Here is a 21,846-nt window from a genome sequence, read left to right as displayed (position 1 = left end):
GGAGAGCTGCGTTATTTCTTGGGCATTGAGGTGATTAGATCACCAAGTGGGATACAGCTCTTGTAGAGGCAGTATGGATTGGACATGCTGTCCAAATATGGGATGACAGGCTGTAAGCCTATTTCAGTTCCTTTGGAGCAGAATGTGAAGCTGAGCACAGATGCAGGTGAGCTTCTAGAAGACCCTACTATGTACAGACGCATAGTAGGAAGTTTGATTTATATGACTATTACCAGGCCAGATTTGAGCTATGCTGTTGGATTGGTAAGTCAGTTTATGCAGGCTCCAAGGAAACCACATTTGGATGCGGCTAGACGCATACTCAGGTATGTGAAGTCCACATTGCAGTATGGACTATTTTATGAGACTGGGGTTCAGATACAGTTGCATGGATACACTGATGCTGATTGGGCTGGTAGCATTTCTGATAGACGATCTACCAGTGGATATGTGTTCTCTTTTGGGAGTGCTGCAGTCACTTGGAGCAGCAAGAAACAGCCTACAGTTGCCTTGTCGAGCACAGAGGCTGAGTACAGGGGTGCAGCAATGGCTGCATGTGAGGTAGCTTGGTTGCATAAGCTACTTTATGATATGCATCAGTCTACAGATGGGCCAGTTGTCATTTATTGTGACAAAATGAGCAGTATACACTTGGCAAATAACCCAGTCTATCATGCTAGAACAAAGCACATTGAGGTGCATTATCACTATGTGCGAGAGAGGGTTTTACTAGGTCTTATTGATCTAGTTTATGTCAGCACAGAGGATCAGGTTGCTGACATATTCACGAAGGCATTGGGCGCAGAGAAGCTGCGCAAGTTCAGAGACCTGCTTGGTGTGCAGGAATTGGGATTGAGCTCGAGGGGGAGTGTTGAGATATCGAGCTCCACTCGTGATACGCCAGGGTGACCGTTGTGCATTTATGTCACCGACTTGTCAGTTGCAGACGCAATTGGTACACCGCCCATGAATAATAGCTACATGATAGCTATCCTTATCTATTCTAGTTCGTGGCTCAGTTAGTATGCCACCTTAGTTAGTTGAGTTTGGTTTGAGACCTATATATAGGGTTCTTCTATTTCTTTGTAAGTGAGTTTTTTTTGGCTTACACAACTAAGAAGAGGAAAACTGTTTTCAGCCTCCACCCTTGTGTGTATTCCCCCATTGTGCAAGCAAGAAAGCTACAAGTGAGACTCCTTCCTTCTCTCCCACAATCTTGACAGGTAGTACTTCTTGAGGCAACTGCCATTAAAGAAGTCTATGCTCTCCCGCTCTAGACTCTCGAGCTCTACATTGCCAATTCGACCAATGTTGCAAGCCTTGAAAGGACCCGATCCCCTAAACTTCATCTTTTGCTTATGCCCTTCATTGAGTATAGGAGCACTAGGTTTCCCTGCTCAAAGTCACGTTATTTGACATGCTTATCAAACCAACTATTGTGTCTCTCCTTTTCACAGATTAGTGTATAAGTTTCCAAGAGTTGGATTTCAAAGAGGCATTCCATCCTATCTTTCTTCTACTGCCGCTTGTAAGCTTGGAATGATGAACTCCATTGGCAATATGGCTTCGGTCCCATAGGTTAGCTTGAATGGTACCTACCCTACGGCCATCTTGTAAGTTGTCCTATAGGCCCATAGTGCTACCATGAGCTCATTGTCCGAGCCACTACGCGAGGTGGAGACTACCTTAGTCAAGACATTTACTGGGATCTTATTCGTATATTCTACTTAACCATTAGCTTGAGGGTAATATGGTGATTATTTCCTCGCATGCTCCCAAAGGAACTTAGTTGTGATTTTAGCATCATTTGTTCTAGTGGCCCGAGCTTCAACCCATTTCATGAGATAGTTTGTTGCTACAATTATGAATTTTGCCTGTGAGTACTGTACAATGGGACTAATCGATTTGATGAAGTCAATTTTCCACTTTTCGAATGGTTATTGTGCTATTTCGGAGGTCAACTCCCTCTTGTCCTTTTGGATGGGGACTTTGGTTCTCTGGCACTCTTTGCAATGTTTCACAAACTTAGCTACATTATCGTGGAATAGAGTGGGCCAACACAGTTGAGACTACAGCACCTTGCATATATTATGGTGTCTCCTTCTATTGAAGTGTATGCCAACAATTTTGTCATGTGCATCAACAATTATATCATACATCTAGTGCTCACACATGCATCTTCACCAATAACCCATCCTATCCTAGTCTATCAAAGCTGGCCGGCTATCAACTAATAGGGCTAAACCTTGAGGATAAGGTGCTTAAGTCTAGCCTTCTTTATGGGTCTCTCAAGCAATCCATGCTCTAGGATTTTGACTATATCATCTACCCAACACGATGTTAGATTGGCCCTGAACAGGTCTCTCTCATTGGACACTCCAAAAATGTGTGCATCTGGTGGGTCATCTACAATGCCCTGGTTAGCAACTTCTCCAGTGCATATGCGAGATGTATGGTCTGCCATGTAGTGTTACCCTTGTGTACAACCATGGAGAAGTCAAACTCTAGTAGCAGAAGTAACCATCTAGCTTTGTGTCCTGTAGCACAAGGTTTGTTGACTAAATAAAGCAAAGCATGATGGTCAATGAAAAAGGTGAAGGGTGTAGCTAAAAGATAATGAGGGAACTTCTTCATAGCAAACACCATATCTAGGCCTTCTCTCTCCATTGTGTAGTAGTTCATCTCCATATCTATGAGTTTTCTACTAGCAAAGCTTACAAGATAATCGAGATTAGACTCACCAGCTTGGCACAAAACAACTCCTATGGCAAACTTTGATGCATCAATGTGTACATGTGAAATGTTATGTTCCAATCTGGGGCTCGTAGGATTGGTGTCATTGTAAGAGCCTTCTTTAGTTTCTCGTAAGTGCATTGGCATTCCTTGGTCCACTCAAATACGATCAACAATTTGTAAAGGGGTCTAGCAATCAATGGATAGTTTAGAATGAATCATCGATAGTACCCTGTGTGTCCCAGGAAGAACTAAACTCCCTTATAATTTGTGGGTGGTAGCAAATTGACAATGACCCTAACTTTGGAGAAGTCAGTGGCAATGCCATTCTTAGACACCACATGCCCTAGGATACATCCATGTTCTACCCAAAACTGGCACTTCAGGGGGTTTAAGAAAAGATTGTATAGCCTAAACTGCTCAAAGACTACGCAAAGTTTATCTAGGTGTTCCCCCTAACTGGAGTGAACACATAGATAGTCAACGAATACCTCCAATTATTTCCTAAGCATGTCTTTGAAGATGGTGCACATGAGGCATTGAAAAGTAGTCAATGCATTAGTTAGCCCAAATGGCATAATTATGTAGGTAAGCACACCCAATCATTCAATTTGCAAATGCTATCTTATGTCTGTCGCCAAGGTATACTTGCACTTGATTGTAGTGTGAGAAGACATCCAATAAACTATAGGCCTCCCTCCCCACTACTCTTTTGACCATGTGCTCCATGTAGAGTAGTGGATAGTTGTCCCTCTTCGTTGCAACATTGACCATTTTATGATTCACACACACTCGAATATTCCCAGTCTTTTTTAAGACAATCTCTATAGGTGACACCCAGTCCATGTGCTCAATCTCATAGATGAATGTGGCCTTTAATAGCTTATCTATCTCCTCCTTAACGACGTGTTCATGCTTCAAATTCATTGGGTAGGGTCACTTCTTGACTGGCATTGCATTAGGAGTCATGGCAACGTTATGAGTCACAACCCTCAAATCTACTCCTTTTAGTTCATCTAGGACCAAGCAAACACATCTATGTACTCTCATAGGAGAGCAACGATTTTAGCCTCCTCTTTTTTCATTAGGTTCTTGGCTATGAATATAGGTTGAGGCTTTTTACCTTCCCCTACCAAATTGGCTTCCTTGACCTTGGTAGGCTCCTCTATTGGTTCGCTTGCTCATCCTTGCCTCTTAGCTCCCAGCAAGACCACCCCTTTGGCACCCTTTTTGAACTTTGTGAAGTGCTTCGATAGATCTCGGGGCTTCCTTTGCTCTTCAACTTTTAACTCCTTTGATTGCTTCCTCTTTTCCTCCCTCAATTGCCTACACCTTAGGTGGGTTGGTAGGTCCCCTTTGGTGCATTTGGTCTTAGGGTGTCAGGGTATCTCTAGATCACTCTCGAAGCTCACTTCCAATTTAGAGTTAAACTCACAACCCTTGCTAGAAGAAGGAGTTTCATGTGGTGGTCAGCTCTAAGGCTGATTCAGTTCTAAAGAGTTGTAAGGTACTTGGTTGAACTATTCTCGCTTGCTCATAGTCTAGCATGTCTAGGTGGTCCAACCAAGTATGGTTGCATTCTATCTTAACGAATCCTCTTTCAATCCTAAAGATTTTAGCTTTTCATGGCCTAGAGTCTATTCATATATGTTTGATCACTCGATCATCCATGTTATACTCTATCATATAAGCCTCTTCCTCACTTTTCTCATTCATAGAGTAGCAATCTTCATACTTGTCATCCGAATCATCGTATTCTAACTACTTCTCATCTCTTAGGCTTATGCTCTTAACCTTTTTCTCGTTCTTAGTGCCCAATGGTCCAATAGGTTCAAGTTATGTACTTTGGTCCATTGCCACTTTGGCTCATCCATGAGGTCCTTGAGAGGTTTGAGATTGGCTGATGGGTTACTAGCTAGCTCTCTCATCAAGCATTCAAGAATCCCCTAGAGTTCAAGTCTATTAAATGGGACGTGGAAGGGGACACGTGTTGGTTGACTGCCAAAGGTCCTGGCTATCATGTAGAGTGGCAGTGATGATGGGGTCCTACTCTTTGCAAGTGATATTATATGACCTTTTGGGACTCACTAGCTTCCTTGATAGCCTGGTTATAATCCTCCTCTTCATATAAGAATGGCATATCGATGTTAAATGGGACGTGGAAGGGGACACGTGTTGGTTGACTGCCAAAGGTCCTGGCTATCATGTAGAGTGGCAGTGATGATGGGGTCCTACTCTTTGCAAGTGATATTATATGACCTTTTGGGACTCACTAGCTTCCTTGATAGCCTGCTTATAATCCTCCTCTTCATATAAGAATGTGCTCGTCCCCAAGACAAGGGATATACCTTATTAGTGGCCTCTGTAGGAATTGCTGACTTATAAGTCTCCTTTCAAAATAGTAGAGATGGCATCTAGGTTGACCGGCTTGGTCTTCCAAGTATCCATCTTGACTCTCACAGCTTCCCATCTGTTACCTAAGAATATCAGACTGTTGCCTAGTCTTCTATCACTCGTGTGTGTTTCGCATCCAAGCTCAGCCTAGCAGGATGCCGTAGTCCACTCCCTTCATGACTATCAAGTGAACTCCCACTATCTTCAAGGGCCAATATTTTAGCACTCCAAACAGTTTAACATTCATTCTGTTAGCTAGTGTGATGTTAAACCTAGCGGTCTCACAAGAGGGTTACCCAAGCTTGCAGGGCTATATGGTTGGGCACACTTGATCTTGCTCCTGTATCTACAATTCCCTTCGTTGTAGCATCTCCTAATGCATTGATAGCAAGACTGCGTGCATCTCCATGCCTTTCCAAAAAGCATTTGTATGCAAAGACTTAAGCATTGAGTTCACGGTGAATCTTGGTATGTGTGTTATTGCGTCGTGGTAAAGCAAGTCAGTCATTCCAAGCTCATCAAGTCGTTCTACCCACTGCATCAACCCTTTCCATAGCATTGGGTTCTGCTAAAGCACCTCTCCCAAAGAGAGGGTCACAAGGGCTAATATCAATGTCATGAGCAGGTTGCCAACCACTTGCTTTTCGTTAGGCTCTACACTCTTTTGCTAGTGATCTCAACTGGTCAACCTCTGCATATGGCCTCTAGGCTTTGTCTATGCAGTGCTAGGTGGTATGTGGATGCATCTCTCAATCTTAGCTACATAGGCAAGAATGGAGTACTCACACTACAGAGCCCATCAATCTCGTCTTCCATTATGGGTTTGGCATCCTTGAGTTGCTCTTCGGCTTCTCTCACCCACTCCTTGGCCTTACCCACTACTTGCAATTGTTCCTTGGGTCAGAGTACTCCCCAATCTTAGCACTCCCCTTTTCTCCTATCTTAGAAGCAAATTTTTTCACTTCTACATCTTTGACTTGCTTTCCCTTGGGTAGCATGGTGGCGCTATCTGACTTCAGTGTTATCTTTATCTCCGCATTCTTTCTCCTCCTCATGTAGCTCTTCTTCCCTATTGAAGTTGCATCAAGATTACTAGATCCAGTCAATGAGATACTAGCCTGCTTCATTTGTGCTCAGGTCATAATGTTCAATGGGATTGAGATGACCTCACCATCAAGTGTCTCGACTCTGAACAATCCCAAGAGTATGGATGGCACAATTTCTAGAACTAGTGGAAGGTTTTTGCCTAGGGCACTCAGCATATAAGTGTGTGATCTTGTACTCTGGACATCTCAGGTCAGCTTTGTCTCAATTGGCTTGCTCCCTTTCAGGGTAGAATATGCCCTGGGTGACTACAAGTCCAAGATACAATGGGTTCTTGGTGCTATCCTCCTCAATCTCTACCTCTTCCCTTTCCTAACACCATCATTGGCACCAATCTAGAATCCATCAAGATGGGTTTACTCCCTTTGTGATATGAGACATAAGGGTTTACGTATGGTTTGTCCTCGTTTGGCTCCTCTACATAATGTATCGGAGCATCGCTTAGTGGGTGAGTCATGATGAGTCCATGTGATCTAGGTATCCCTGTAGGAATGATGTCCATCCTAAGGACAACTAGCTTTGAGTCGTTGGGTGTTGGGAGAGCTAATGGAGCTCCCCTTCCAAATTTCGACGACCTATTCCCTAGGTAGTACAGCTAATTATACAGTTGTAGGTATGGAAATCGTATCTGCAATCTACAATGCATTGCATCAAGTCCAAATCTACTGCAATTTAGTGCATGGTCTTGACCTAGGATCCAAGCACTCGGCTAGGAGGTGATTTCCTTCGCAATGCACGCATTGCACATGAGGTCATGTGGGACTTCTCATCATCTCTTGAAGCTTGGCCAACTCTAACGTCATATTCGCCAACTCTTGGCTCTAGCTGACACCCTTTCCCTTGTCTTTGTGTATTCTCGCTAGCTCTCTCGCTATACTAGTCGTAACTCTCTTTGAGGTTCTAGAAGTAATGCCATCTCAGCTCGTGTTCTAGAGCTCCTCTCCTTGAGCAAGTCATCCATGTGTATGGCTTCTTCAAAGACCTTAGGTAGCACATCCCTTTGTAGTTTTGAGTTTCTCACCAAGGCCTTGTAGAGCTCTTCACTTCAGATTCCATTTATAAATACGATGGAGACTGCTCATTTGTTAGGTGATTTTGCCATTGGGATTCTCTTAAAGAGACTCCGTACGTGGGTAGCATAGTCTCGGATATCCTCCTTATCATTCTGGCTAACATTCATCAACGTAACGATGAGGTTGTCAAAGTATCCTGCTTCGAACAACCTCTTGATGAAGAGACTCTTAAGGTTATTAAAATTATTCCATTCAGCATTGTCTAGGCTAGTAAACCACGTCCACCCTTTGTCTCCTAGGCAAAGCCTGAAAGTGTATGCTCACTGAGCAAGATTCTGAGGCCGTTCGCCTCACATACTTGCTCAAATTGCTCCACAAAGTTGTATGAGTCATTGTCGGACTAATACTTGTTGAGTTGCTTAGCAATTGCATGTATTTTGGTCTAGCTCTTATAGTTTAGCGTGATTCCTAGTATTGCTAGCAACGTAGTTGCTAGGGCTACTCTACTCTACTCCGCAACTATATTCTCTAAGAGTCACTTCCTAATGAGAAGCTCACTCAGCATAAGATCAGCCTCTAATGCTCTCTTCCTCTCAGCATTTGGTCTTACCCTAGTTCTATTGGCGAGAGCTAAGATGCACTAGACCTCATGCATTTCTATGTCTTGGCTCAACTTCTAAGCTCACTACTCTTGGTTGTAGGCGGCTATGCTTTGCAGTGCTTTCCTTGCCAACCTTCTCTCTTTCTCAAGATCAGCTATGATATCCTCGATTGGTGTACCATGATGCACCATTTTGGTTTGCACATCGCATTGGTTTACCATTTTTTGAATGCCCACTCGGAATTCTCCCAAGTTAATCTCATTATATGTAGGGTTGGTGATGGTTGCCGACATGTCAATGGTTTCCTCAGCAAACAATGAGTGTGTCGATCATATTGATCGAATCAGGCAAAGCTGCATCCCTAATCATGTCGGTTCTTTCCCCCTTCTCCATCGCTTGATAATTCGCCAATTTCTTGCTTTAGGTCGTGGTTCTTGGGTTGTATCTGGCTTCTTGAGTTTTACTCCTATTAGTGGGTTTGTTCCTTAGTGACTTCCTTGTTCTACAAATTAATTAGCAATGTTACATGAAGTGGGCACACGCGTGGTAAAGTGGTCTTGTGCCAAATTAGGATTTCTATATTTCCTTGTGTAATTCAAGTGGTCATGTAATGAAGTCTGTAAATTAAATCACAATCAATGCAGATTGCACTCCCTTTTATTAATTTCAGTTATTGCTAGCTCTTCCATACAAGTGGCGGCCAATCGTACCGGTCCACTCTAGGTCCCTGCTATATAATTGCTACATGATCTAAAGGATGATCGCACTCAATCCTGGACTATCGGGTCTCAATCCTCTAGTCAGTCTCGTCTGAGCTATTGCCCTATCCACTCACCTGAAGATCTATTTGAATGTCCTACAGCTAAGGTTTAGCCCCTACAGGGTCTGGGAAGGTCAAAATTTGCAAGAAATTGATGTTCAATCTTGTCTGATTTGCAGGTTTTTGGTCACGATTCTTGGTCAATATGTCTGAATCGGACAATCAAGCTATCCAATTTTTGGGTTGTCCAATTCTAGATTGGTCACGGTTTGTTTGAGCAAACGATTCGATTGCATTCAATTATGAAAATCGGTCAACTTTGGGGGAAATTGAACAATCCAATTCTAGGAATCAGATAGTTCGAACATGGTGGCAAAAACGAACACAGAACAGTTGACAAAAATGTGTCTCAACACTCACAATGCCTTGTCCTAGTCCCTAGCAAGCTCCAAGATCAAACAATAAGGATTCAATAATCAAACCGACTCACCTATAGCCCATGGATGCATCTCTTTTGCAGGAATCAAAGCTCTCTTTGCCTAACTATTGCCTTGCAACAAACCTATCCAGCTCGCTCTCTCTCTCTCTCTCTCTCTCTCTCTCTCTCTCTCTCTCTCTCTCTCTCTCTCTCTCTCTCTCTCTCTCTCTCTCTCTCTCTCTCTCTCTCTCTCTCTCTCTCTCTCTCTCTCTCTCTCTCTCTCTCACTCTCTCTCTCTCTCTCTCTCTCTCTCTCTCTCTCTCTCTCTCTCTCTCTCTCAACTCTAAATGTAGAAATGATCTCCTCTTTGCTCTCTTTGCCCCTTAAACCCCTTGTTTTCAATCTTTCACTCCCCTAGCTCACTCTCTCTCTCCTCTCTTAATGCACTAAAGCCCCTTTTTTTTCCTATTCTACCATGTTCATAGCAATAACCCTATTGTTTGTTTCTCTGTCATTTTCCTAGATTTTTCCTTACCTTAATGCACCCAAACCACAAACAAACACCTAAGCTAATCCAACCTAATCGTCTAAACCTTAAAAACAAAAAATCTTACTTGCAAAAGAGATTGAATTCCTTCCGACTCACTTCCTAACTATCTTAAGCACCGGTTCGGGGCAAATCCTACTCCAATACTCGATTCAAAGTGCGCAAGCACTCAAAGGTTGAACCCATGGTCCTAGCAATAAAATCAAAATGTGGGAGCTTCTCACTCAACCGCCAAGATCTATGGACCATTTATTGTTTCAAGTGTTTCAAGCCAAGTGCAATGGCTACCTCTCACATAGCCATGCATGCTCTCACACCTACAAGTGTAGTGAGCTTACCTTCATTCCCAATCGAGTTTGCTCCTCCCTCAAGCTCTCTAATAGCTCCACAATCCAAGGTGCAAGATCAAGCAAGCTCGATCCTCAAGCTCAAAGCTCCAAGCTCCATTGCCGCACATAAGACAAGAGAAGAGGAGAGGAGAGGAGAAGAAGAAGAGAGGAGAAGGTGGAGAGCTTTTTCACCATGGTCCCTCACCCTCACACACTTACTCCCTCACTCTCTCACACTCCCTCTCTCAAGCACATGCACAAGGACAAGCAAGAGCAAAGAAGAGGAAGAAGAAAAGAGCTAGTTTCGACCACACACAAGAATGAGCTTCTTCATTCACTTTTTGCCTTTTTATATATGCCCTACTCCTCCTTGGACGCCCACCCCTTTTTTACATGACTGGCCATTTCAGCCTAGGTCCTTTTTCCCTATTCCCTTCCTATTTACATGGTTCCTTCACCATGCCTCTTTACATTTACAAATTGCGCAAGAGAGCCTAGTACTCTTTTACAAGGATTAGGGTGCGCTTTCATATTTAAAATGTACATTTTCCCTTTTGCACTTGCCTTGAACTTTTGAGTTTACTTCTTGCACTTTTGGCTCTTTTCCTCCTATTTTTCCATTGGGCCACATTTTTCCGCTCTATCCTCTACATCTTTTTAATTTTCTTTTCTTTCTTTGTGCTTTCTTTGCACCGGGGTTAACAGTTCTGTAGTGTCAATTGATTTTACATGTCAAAGTTATTTTGTATAAAAAGTATTGAAGATTTCACAAAGCAATTTTTATTTTATTGTCCCACCATCACATATTGTAGATCTGAAGTAGAATGTTCTTACTTGGTAGAGGGACTCCTCCATGCCTTGTGTATTCTATATTGACAATGATCCATAACTATCAACAGAGTATGTTTCATGTCTTAAGAAAATATGATGCACAAGAAAATAAACTAGTCTCGACCACATGAAATGTTATTTTAGATAAAACGATAAAAAATGGCTTGCCAAGTAGAATGTGATATCTTTTTTTACCCAAGATTTTATCCTTGGGTTTTCACCAAACATTTAATAGCCTTTTTGAAATCTGAACAATAGCTCGTAGTGTTCCTACTTTTCTCAATAATCATATCAAGTTATCAAGGTCTATGCAGACCTTTATACGATCATTTGCTAGATTGTTGTGTACCCTTTGGAATTGTACATGGCCCCCATGGAAGCCCATTCATGAAAGGAGTTATTTATTCTTATTGATATAGATGTCTGATAGTGATGTAGGTTTGATAGAGTAAGCATATTCTAAATGCAAATTTAAGAGCTTATCAAGAATATAGATCATTTGCTTGCAATGTATAAATACATACTCTTTTCTATGGAACTTGAAAGATGGTCTTCCAATTTGGATCCTATAAGTCTTGGATCGCACATATTTGCATTCTTCCACCATTCAAGGTCATCAGTCGAGTATTTATTTTGTCCCTTGATGGGGCAACTCCTAGGCTTCTTATTTCTAACCAACCCAAGGAGGTCATTCCGTCCATATAATAGAAGCATGGATGTGATGTCACACCACTAGAAATCCCAAGTATACACTTTAGGGATTTCAAATTAGCCCTTAAATATCATTCTACTTCCAATGGCCCAATGCCTTCTACCTCAAGTAGTTCTCCTTTATCTCATGATGCTACAATGCCTAGGATGTCTATGTGATTGAAAAGCCATTTGAGAATCTCATGGCTCTCATTGAACACTTCTGTTGCACCCATCTACCATAGATCATTCTTGGATTGAATGCTTTTAGCATTGCCCTATGATGACAAATTCATTTCCTTTTATAAAGCCCTATTCATGATAGAAATACTTATACGTTCCATTTTTTGGTATTTTAGTATTTGTGCCTTGTCTAGTTTTAATACAAAGATGAATCTCTTCTTTGTATCCTCTAGAGTCATGTTCTAAGCAGTACCATTGTAACACGCATGATCCTAAGATCCACCCATATATTGTTAAATTCATTATATTGAAAATCTAATATATCTATTTTCTTTCCTTTTGTGAACAGCGTTGAATCTTTAATGTGCTTGTAGTCACCTAGAAGCTTTTGATTGCACGATTTGCTTTTGCCTCTCTTTTGCAAGTATATATAGTCTAGGAAGAACAAAAGGGCGCTAACAATGTTGAGGAAACCTTATTAATTGCTTTATATTATTGTTTACTTATTGAAGCATTTGAGCTTCTCCATTTCCTTCTTCATAGTTTTTAACTTTGTATCTACCTCAATCAATATCCTCGCTTGTTGTTCATACTTCATGTCCCAAGAACGATGGTTGTGATAAAGGAATTGCCTCATTTTGTGAGCCATCGTTTACATGTTGAGATTGCAAAAGATTACAATACTCCAACAAGCTATCATTTTCATCTCCAATAAACTCGATGTGTCATGAAGAGTCTAAAATTTGGGTGATTGACTTGTTAATGGATTTGTTGGATATAAGCCTCCTAACGTCAACCTGATCAATAAAGACCACCTATTTATTTCCTCTCCTTGTGAAATATTATTATTTCACAATAGTATAAATATGGCTTCTTTTTCATAAGAGCTTCATCCATATTCCTTCAAAGTAAAAGAGATGTAGAGAACTACAGCATTGAAAGATATGGTATGATGGGTGACTTCTTAGACTAATGCAAGTACAAATACAAATAGAAATTACTTTAACATTTCAATTACCTTGACAAATTTATTGCTTCTTCCAATCCAATTAGCACGCTAAGTCTTTCCAATAGAGCATACTAATGCATTAAAAAAAACAAGATCAATAATTATCAAGAAGACAAAGTCCTATTAGAGTGAAAAACTTTCTTAATTCCTTGTAGTTATCATTTCAATCACCTTCACAACTTTCTTTCTTCTTTCAATCCAATTGACATGGCAAGCTTCTTCCAATAGAGCATGCAAATACATTAAAAAACCAAGGACAATAGTAAGAAATAAAATTAATAAAGAGAAAGGCCTATAATAATGAAATAACTTTGAAAACCATAGCAATCTTTATATTCCAATTATATTGTCAAGTTCCTGCTTCTTTCAATCGAATTGGCACATCTTTCTTCTTCCAATAGGACATACAAATACTTAAAGAAAGGAAGACTTCTAAAACCCTTAACAATCTGAATGGAAATGATATCTTAGGCTTCTTCTAATGGCATGGATAAATAAAGATAAAGAGAAATGCCGAAAGGAAAAAGAGAATGAAGAAGAGAATGCAGTAAATAAAACAACAAAAGATGCGAAACCTAGAAAAGTGAAAATATTGAAAAAGTTAAGTTTAAAAATATATAACATAAATTTAGAACTTGGAAAATGAGCATCTAGAGGTCCTACTCAAATTTCTTGACAAATGGGACATCATTTCAAGGTATTAGTTTAAATCTTTGGAAATTAGGTTATTAAATACAAAAGTAAAGGGAAGAGAGAGAAAAGAGAGAGCTACCACAATTATGTCATGTTAATTTGACCCTAAATTTAGAGAAAAAGAAGCAATTAATGATGTATCATTATTTCCCTATTCTCATCTAATCATGATGTGATTAACAATTATTCCAAATCCTTATAGGATCCATTTGGCCTCAAGATTGGCTCTAGTACCCAACCCATACTTGGGTACTCCCCCATTTGGCTCCAAGGTCACCACCCATTTTTAGAACAAGCACATGTATCCTAAAGGTTAGTGCCTCTCTCAACTGACCCTAAAGTACTTGACACTTATTCACATTACACACTAAACATTTGGTCAAGGGTCAATGGCCAATGCTATAAATGCCCATCCATGATGTCCAAGGATGTAACAACAAGTATATACCAATACTTACCTAAGGATAAAGAAATGGATATCCTACTCACCTCCCACCCATAGAGCCAATACAAGCTCACCTCGTGCATGGGAGCCAACAACAAATAGACAACCTCTACTATAAGGGTTGGCATTGCATTACTACCAACCCATGACAATACAATTGTGGGAATAGAGTACCTAGAGCCTCAAGTCCAAGAGTGTGTCACACAATAGTATGGGAAAATAAGTCCAAAGCTCTCTTTATAGAGCCTAATGACCCTTACCACCCTGAAGTGCCCTAAGCGAGTTCACACAAGACCCTCACTAATGAGTTTGGTCAATGGTTCAATAGTCAATGTTTTCACAAAGTATTTTACATTTTTTGCCTCAAGATTTTGACTATTTTACAAAGAAAGCTCAATGGTCCCAATAAATGAAACTTTTATTGGGCCATAAGACCTTTCTCAATTTTTAATGAAATACCTCAGCACAAGTTTTAGAGTTTTCATTTGACACATCTCATTTTTGCAAGGCAGAATCAATTATCATAGATGGCCCGCCTCTTTTTTTTTAAGATGGACTATGTGAAGCCCCTAAACTGTTACTTTAATTGCCCAACAAAATCATCAGTTATGGTCTTTCTTAGCTCACTCACCATTTTTGAAAAACGCATATTTATACTCCAAGGTTTTTCCTCTGTTTGTCATCCTTGATGCATCACAAGACTAATGGATAAGTCACATGCCTCATTACATCCTAGAGAATGTGTTGAGCATGTTTCTCCAATTGTCCACGTAATGGGGACCATCCCATCCCCCTAATTACATTGAGCATGCTTGCCACAATACTAGGCTTTTGGTTATTGGATGCTAACATATGATAACAAGCCATATCCACCAATTGGCCAAAGAGTCAAATGAGTGAGAATGCACTCTGCTTTTGATTTTTTTGCAAAACGTACTAGAATTTCGTATCTAGAGATAACCTAGATATGGTATCTTGCATGATTTACCTATAGGATAACTACATTCATTAGTGTCCCATGTAAGCTATTTGAAAATTTTGAGAAAGTTCCAAACTTGGACAATATGTGGCCTATATTGGTTCTTGACCAGTCGAATCATGTAGATTCACTAAATTGTTAGATGGACAAGTGGACAAAGGCAAGGGAAATATGTGTATTCCTATGCTCACTTAAGAGTTGCCTTTTTTAAAATATCCTCAAAATAAGGACACCAATCATTCATGGTGGAGAAATTGTTGCATCCTTGGACATCATGTATGGGTGTCTGCACCCACAACATTGGCTATTGACCCCACTAGCAAAACATCCAATAAGGGTCTTGTAGTGTAAACACACTCCAAGTAGGGGCAACTAAAGGATCTTGATATGTGAATGCATACATTGCACTTTACACATGCTAGAATTTGTTATGATTTCTACTCTTCACCAATTCCTTATGAGCTGTTATGCTTAAGTGGAAAAGGCAAGGGAAATGTGTGTGTCTAACATGCTCATTGAAGAATCATTTTTTTAATATCCTTGAAAAAAGGACAAGATACCCTATTCTTGTAGTAGAGGCTTTGTCCATACCCAAGCTCAAGGGCCCAAGAGGTAAGCCAAATGTTAGTTTATTTTTGGTATTTCTTGTGTTGTCATGCAAGAATGGATTTTGACAGGCCATTATAAAGTAACTTTGTAAGATGTAGTCTAATTGGCAAGTAATGTCTTTTAGGCCTTTATATATATTATGACCATTACAAAATGGCCAATCACACTAGCACATTCTTTACACAAGGCCACATCAGGCCCAGTATAGCATTTTTTATCAACCACCACAAATTAATACCACAAGAATTGCTTATTATGAGCATTGTGTACGCAAAGTATATCGTGCAAGCTGCCTTGGTCACACGAGATATTGCTAGAGTGATTTATAACATGCAATGATAATACACAAATCAAGAAACAGTGAGGTTGGGATTTAGTGTGACATGTAGGAGCTTGCGAAGATCAGCTGCACTCCGTTTTCGTTACTTCTGTCTATTGATAAACTCACTTACCAAGGCCATACACAAATCAAGTCACAGTAAGGTTGGGATTTAGTGCGACACATAGAAGCTTGCAAAGATCAGCTTCATACTGTTTTCATGACTTCTTTCTATTGATAAACTTACTTAACAAGGCCAACTAATGGAATTGCAGCTTGGCCATGTTAAGCAATCTTTAGCACAAGCCTACACCACCCAAAACAAGTCGATGTTGAAGTTTTAGTGGAAGCATTTTGTATCCAAAACAAATCTCACAACAAACTGATATTCTTGCCATTTAGTACAAGTGATATGTGCCATAGGATGACTAATCGCGATGGATCATGTACTGCCTTACCACTTCCAAGCTAGCACATGCACTCAGAACAACAAGGTGCTTGAAACGATCTACCCTGCAACCTTGCTGCTGTATTCTCCAGAACTCGAACGGCTTTCTCATCATACCTCTGCTGCGTATAAGCCACTAAGATAGCATTCAATGCAATACATTTGCAAAAATACTGAGAAGGCTGCTTATAAAATGCTCTGGCTGAAAGTCAATGTCAGATCTATATGCAAGGATCATCCTATACTCTACCAACACTCAACAGCTGCTGCAAGCACATAGTATACTAAGGTAAGTGATCGTCTAACTTTTCCACAATTTTGTAACTTAAGTTGAGCTCCTCTGTTTCATGCCAAGATTTGACTGAAGCCAGAAACCATTATGGTGACAAAATTGCAACACTGATACACTTGGTTACATACATTACAAGAAATGGTTCCTCTAAATCTTGACATTCTGCATAAATTTCAATTAGAGTCGTCTAAATCAAATCATGCATTGAAACTGTGACAGAAAGGCCTTAGCAACCACAGATACCAAGAAAAATTATGGAGGTGATAGTCTGCCACAAAAGATAGCTTGCTGCCTGTCTCACAAAAAGAGGCCTTTTTTTTTCGGAACACAAGTAGCACCACATATACTTATAAGAGCAGCCTCAACACCAAGGAATCGTCTGATGCCCTCCAAAAGCTAGCCAACTATGCGGGCTCACAAGGTCAGTCCAAAGACCAGTGCCTCTGTCAGCAATAAATGAGTGTCGTTCTTGTTCCTAAGTTTGCACAAGCACCTGAAACAATCCTAAAAATCACCTTGTTTGGCTAACCCTTGCTGCTGCAATTCTCAAACAAGTAGTCCATAAGAAGCAAAGATGACGGACAGATACAGAACATCCAAAAAGGAAAAAAGAAAAAACCTACATTTTTCCTTCATTTGAGCATCACACTTCTGTCATACTAAGTGTGATAACCAGCTCAGTTATGTATCTGCATGAAGACCCCAACAAGACACAAGCATGGATGTACCATTAATCTAAAAGAGGGGCACAGAACTCCAAATTGTCAAAAATCCAGACACTGTGTCTGGCAGGAGGCATCCTTGTCATAATCTGTGTCTGCATACAAGGCCATACTAACATGGACATCCTCGCCCAATCATGTTGTTCACTGCAGCTTTTTGTTTTTTGAAAATATGTGAACTTTGAAAAATGCTGCAAGGGATGCATCTATGGTGTGAACTCACACACACATGTGTACACCCACATGCTCAAATCACGTGGGCTACAACCACATTGAAAATACAGCATTTTTATGGAACATACATGTCTAAATGGGGGTCTAAAAAGCCTGAGCACAAGTCTACTAGAACAGCATAACAGAATTCAGGTTTCAGCCATGCAGATACATGTGACATGAAAGCCAAAACTTGCTCCCATTCAAAACTTTTATTTGTCCCAAAATTTTCAAAAAACACTTGGAAAGTTGCAGAAGAGCGACAGACCCCCAACCAAACAGGCCATGAACAAATTATTTCTTCAAAATAGCAATTGAGCAAAAAAGCTCTCCCACTTGCAGATGAATTTTTCTGTTAATTTTCCAAATTTGCAACTGTGCAACCTTGCCACCAAAATCGGACCTCCCAAGTCCGGCAGACATACTAAAAGGCAGATAATTCAATGCTCAACATAGTGGGGTCCATGTATATAGAATGACTTCATAGCCTGGTATTGTTGCTCTGAAATGAACAACTAGAGAAAATGCTCTCTTTATCTGGAAGGTGCTTGTGTCAGCTGATGCTGCAACACCCTTCAAACAATTCAATAGAACTAAAACCCGGTCTCATGCTGTTGCTCTGAGAGGAACAGACCTGTAGCATACTCTTTTCACAGCACGTACAATGTCATCAATCTGTAGTAACAAATTAGGTTTCAGATATCTAGCAAGAAGAGGGTACAAAAATCTGTGCAGACAGTGCCGTTAAAACATAACAATCAAAAAGCACCTGAGGAACAGCTATTCGTTCTAAATTGGCAGCGTAAGGCATCGGTACATCTGCACCTGTTATTCGCTCGACAGGTGCATCCAAATAATCAAAGCTCTCTTCCACAACACTAGTGCTGTAAAAGAGTTGAAATTGGTTAAAAAGGTTGAACACAACCAAATGTGTACATCCGAACTGACAAGTTGTAATAAAGTCAAAGAAAATTGAAGGTTATCCATGTGACCAATATTGTCAAACAGCTCATCTCTAATTCCCTTATGCATGTCAGCAGTATAACATTTGAAGAAACCGTGGAAACCGTGGGCTATGTATCTTCAGGAACCATCCTCAAACTATCCCACCCCCTTTAACTTGCAATCTCGGCTCTGAACAAGTGGGCTCAATCTCCATCTTGGAAGCCCCCCAACCCAGGCCTAATCTAGAAGATACAAGATAAAAAACTATGCATACCATATCTCAGCACCAATTCCTTGTTGTGGCCATCCTTCTTCCACAGTTACAAGCTTGTTTGTTTTTCGTACAGAACTATTAATCGTTGCTCTGTCCAGGGGCCTGATAGAGCGCAAATTTATCACCTATACAAGTAACCATAACCTTTCAGGAAGAATGCAGCATAGTCTATGAAACTGCAAATTTATAAAATAATTTTGAAATGTTTTCTATTGCAAGAGAGAAAATAAATGTGTCACCTCTGCACTGATTCCCTCGTTCGCAAGTTGATCTGCAGCCTGTAGTTTCATTAAAGTTAGAAATTACTTAAACAGCGGAACTCATTAGAGGAAGGCACAAATGAATATGATTTGTGTGCAAAGGTAAGTCTATGACATGAATAACAGAACTGCACAAAAATATCTAAGATTGCTCATATGTGAAGAGATATGAAAGATGAAAAACAACTTTTGACTCTGTCCAAACATCATCCTCAAAGTTGTTCATCAAGTGCAAACGCCCCAAATAATGTAGTATGCTCAACAATTATAATATTGTTGTTTTTTAGGCTTAATATTTCAAGAGATGGAGAAAACAAATACTTAAAGATGACGATGACAATTACTCAGAAAATTACAACCATGGAAATGTGAAAGTAATGGAGACAAGAAAAACGAGCTATCTTTAAAGGAGAAAGGGGAGAGCTAGTGTAAAAAGGAAAAGTAGAGTAACACAAGACAAGTGTCCACCACATGTCATGATGTGTGACAAGTGGCAGTATAAAAGGAGCTCTTCTTATTTATAAGGTCATAAAGAAGAGAAGCCATGTGCAAAATGCTTGATGAAGCGGCAGTAATAGGAGCATAAGCCTAAAAAAAATCATAACTCGTGTGTATCACAAAGATCAAGCCACTTTTGAATTATCTTGATCTTTTCAAGATCCATCTCAATCCCTTCACAAGAGATGATATGTCCAAGGTAATTTATTTTATGCATGAAAAATTCACTCTTTTTATCATTTATCAAATGTTCATTTTGTCGAAGCTAGTACCTATCAAGCATAACTTATTACAACTTTTGCCGTTGATACCCACTGTATCCTCACGGTCCTTGGCTTGTTACCATGGAATAACTACCATGTGTATCACATATGCTAAATAACCTTGCACATTTGATTAATAACTTAATCAAATGTTATCGACAAGATTAGAGCATCTCAAAATTTCACGTCCCCATGACAGACCTCCCCCTTGAAATCCTTGAATCGTCCTCGATTGCACTGCACTGTGCCAAAAAAAAAAGTATACTGCACTGGAATTTCCTTAAGGCATCATAGTCACAACATTAGCCACTCTTATCTAACCATGCCATATACCCCAAACATTGCTGAAAATTTCCAACGAACATAAACATTAGACAATACTCAAAATTGGCCCAAAACTGTTGCTAGTATCCCATTGGATACATCCATAACTCATGTTTCTCAACTATCTTAACTTCAAAACCACGGTAAAGCATATCTCAGCATAAACCATGGCTGAAACTATCAATGGCATTTACTAACATGCTGTTGCCCATGGAATCTGTTGTTAACCATTGAAAACTGAGCATAATCTGATCATAAACTGATCACTTGCTGATCTGAGAACTAATCATAAACTACTGCAAATGTAACCACGGCTGAAACTATCAATGGCATTTACTAATATGCTGCTATCCACGAAACCAACTGTAAACCATTGAAAACTTAGCATAATCTAATCATAAATTGATCACTTGCTGACCTGAGAACTAATCACAAACTATTGCTATTGCCAATGTAACCTCAAACTAATCACAAACTGATTGCAAAATCTGTTTAGCAATTGATGCACACATTGATGCACAACTGATCTCAAACTAATCAACAACTGCGCTAAAACTTATCAGAACTTGATCTTGAAACTAAGGTAGAAACCCATGCCCAACTGATCCCAAACCGATGCAAAAGTATAGTCTCAGAGCCATGGTAACAACCATACTCATTTGCATACATCTCATAGTGACTAATACATGTGGTGTCCTACGCATAGTGAAGGTTCAATGTTAGGCGATGGCAATGGCACAGGGAGGGAGGGGGGGGGGGGGGGGAGAGAGAGAGAGAGAGAGAGAGAGAGAGTGAGTGAGTGTGTGTGTGTGTGTGTGAGAGAGAGAGAGAGAGCAATAGCTATAGAGAGTGAGAGAGAGTTAGATGCATGACATGTGGGTACAAAAAGATATATCACTCTTAGGTTTTCTTGATAGTTACATGTAAAAGACTAAAGTACCAAGTGCTACGGATGTGTTCACACCCAAGCATGTATAAAAGGCACAGTGGCCCTTTATTCCCAACAACCACCTACCTAAAGGCAGCATATCTAAAGGTTGATAAAAGAATCAACTATGTCTAAGTGTATACAAAGCTGAAAGACATATACTATCCAACTCCCATCATCTGTTGGCAATGAGCAAACTGCTCTACTAGAAGACCCTTTGAGAGAAGATCTGCAAGATTATCAACTTTATGTACGTTGACAAACTCAATGCTTTTGCTGTCAAGTACATCCTTGATTAAGTCATACTTCACCTCTATATACTTCATCTCTGCATGCAAGACAGGATTCTGTGCTAGCATGATAGCACTCTGACTATCACAATGGAGGAGAAGAGTCTCAGTAATGCCAAGCTCTCCCACTAGACATGAAAAGCCATAAATCCTCGTCTTTACGAGTAATGAGTCAAAAAAACCCATACTTTACGTGTAGCTTTATTAACAAAAGTGAGAAAATATTTATTCTCCACCTGGAGACAATCCTAACATCTCACATACATCTGAATGTACCAACTCTAAGGGTGAAGATTTTAGTGAAAGATACTTTTTATGTAATGTTTGCGCATGCTTGCCAAAAATACAATGATCGCAATGGTCAAAATCAGCATATCTCAAACACGGCAAAACAATCCAAACAAAAAAGTGCTTTCATTCTAATTTGACGTGTGTACCCCAACCGACTACGCCACAAAGACACACTTGGTTGCTCAGTTATGGCGACAACATGGTCATACGCATTAGATACATATAATGGATATAGAGTCACTTTTAGAGCCTTTAGCAACAATTCTAGAGCCCTTACATATTTTCCATTTGCTATCCCCAAAAGTGGTATGATAGCATTCATCATCTAGCTACCCTGTGCTTTTCAAGCTCTTCTTGAGCTGGGATACATGTCTCACATTATGTAAAGTGAACACTAAACCATATTGAAATGTCAGTTGCACAATACCAATCCCTGCAAT

General features: G+C 40.1%; 1 protein-coding gene across 1 annotated transcript in view; it reads right to left on the bottom strand.

Annotated features, from left to right (window-relative positions):
• Positions 1-17,502: 17,502 nt before the first annotated feature.
• Positions 17,503-21,846, bottom strand: part of LOC148011918 (pyruvate dehydrogenase E1 component subunit beta-1, mitochondrial-like) — a 49,534-nt gene continuing 45,190 nt past the window's right edge. Inside the window, exons 11-14 of the mRNA XM_087669904.1 lie at positions 18,792-18,830; positions 18,553-18,677; positions 18,103-18,217; positions 17,503-18,008 (exon numbers count right to left, since the gene is read on the bottom strand). Coding sequence (XP_087526030.1) covers positions 17,940-18,008; positions 18,103-18,217; positions 18,553-18,677; positions 18,792-18,830 — 348 coding nt within the window. The 3' untranslated portion in view covers positions 17,503-17,939. The remainder of the gene's footprint in view (positions 18,009-18,102; positions 18,218-18,552; positions 18,678-18,791; positions 18,831-21,846) is intronic.

Source organism: Lygodium microphyllum, chromosome 28 (genome assembly GCF_053477565.2).
Source record: "Lygodium microphyllum isolate KBCC chromosome 28, Lygodium_microphyllum_v1.1.10, whole genome shotgun sequence".
Taxonomy (NCBI): domain Eukaryota; kingdom Viridiplantae; phylum Streptophyta; class Polypodiopsida; order Schizaeales; family Lygodiaceae; genus Lygodium; species Lygodium microphyllum.
Note: the sequence above shows the minus strand (reverse complement) of the source record. Positions and strands in the feature narration are given on the sequence as shown.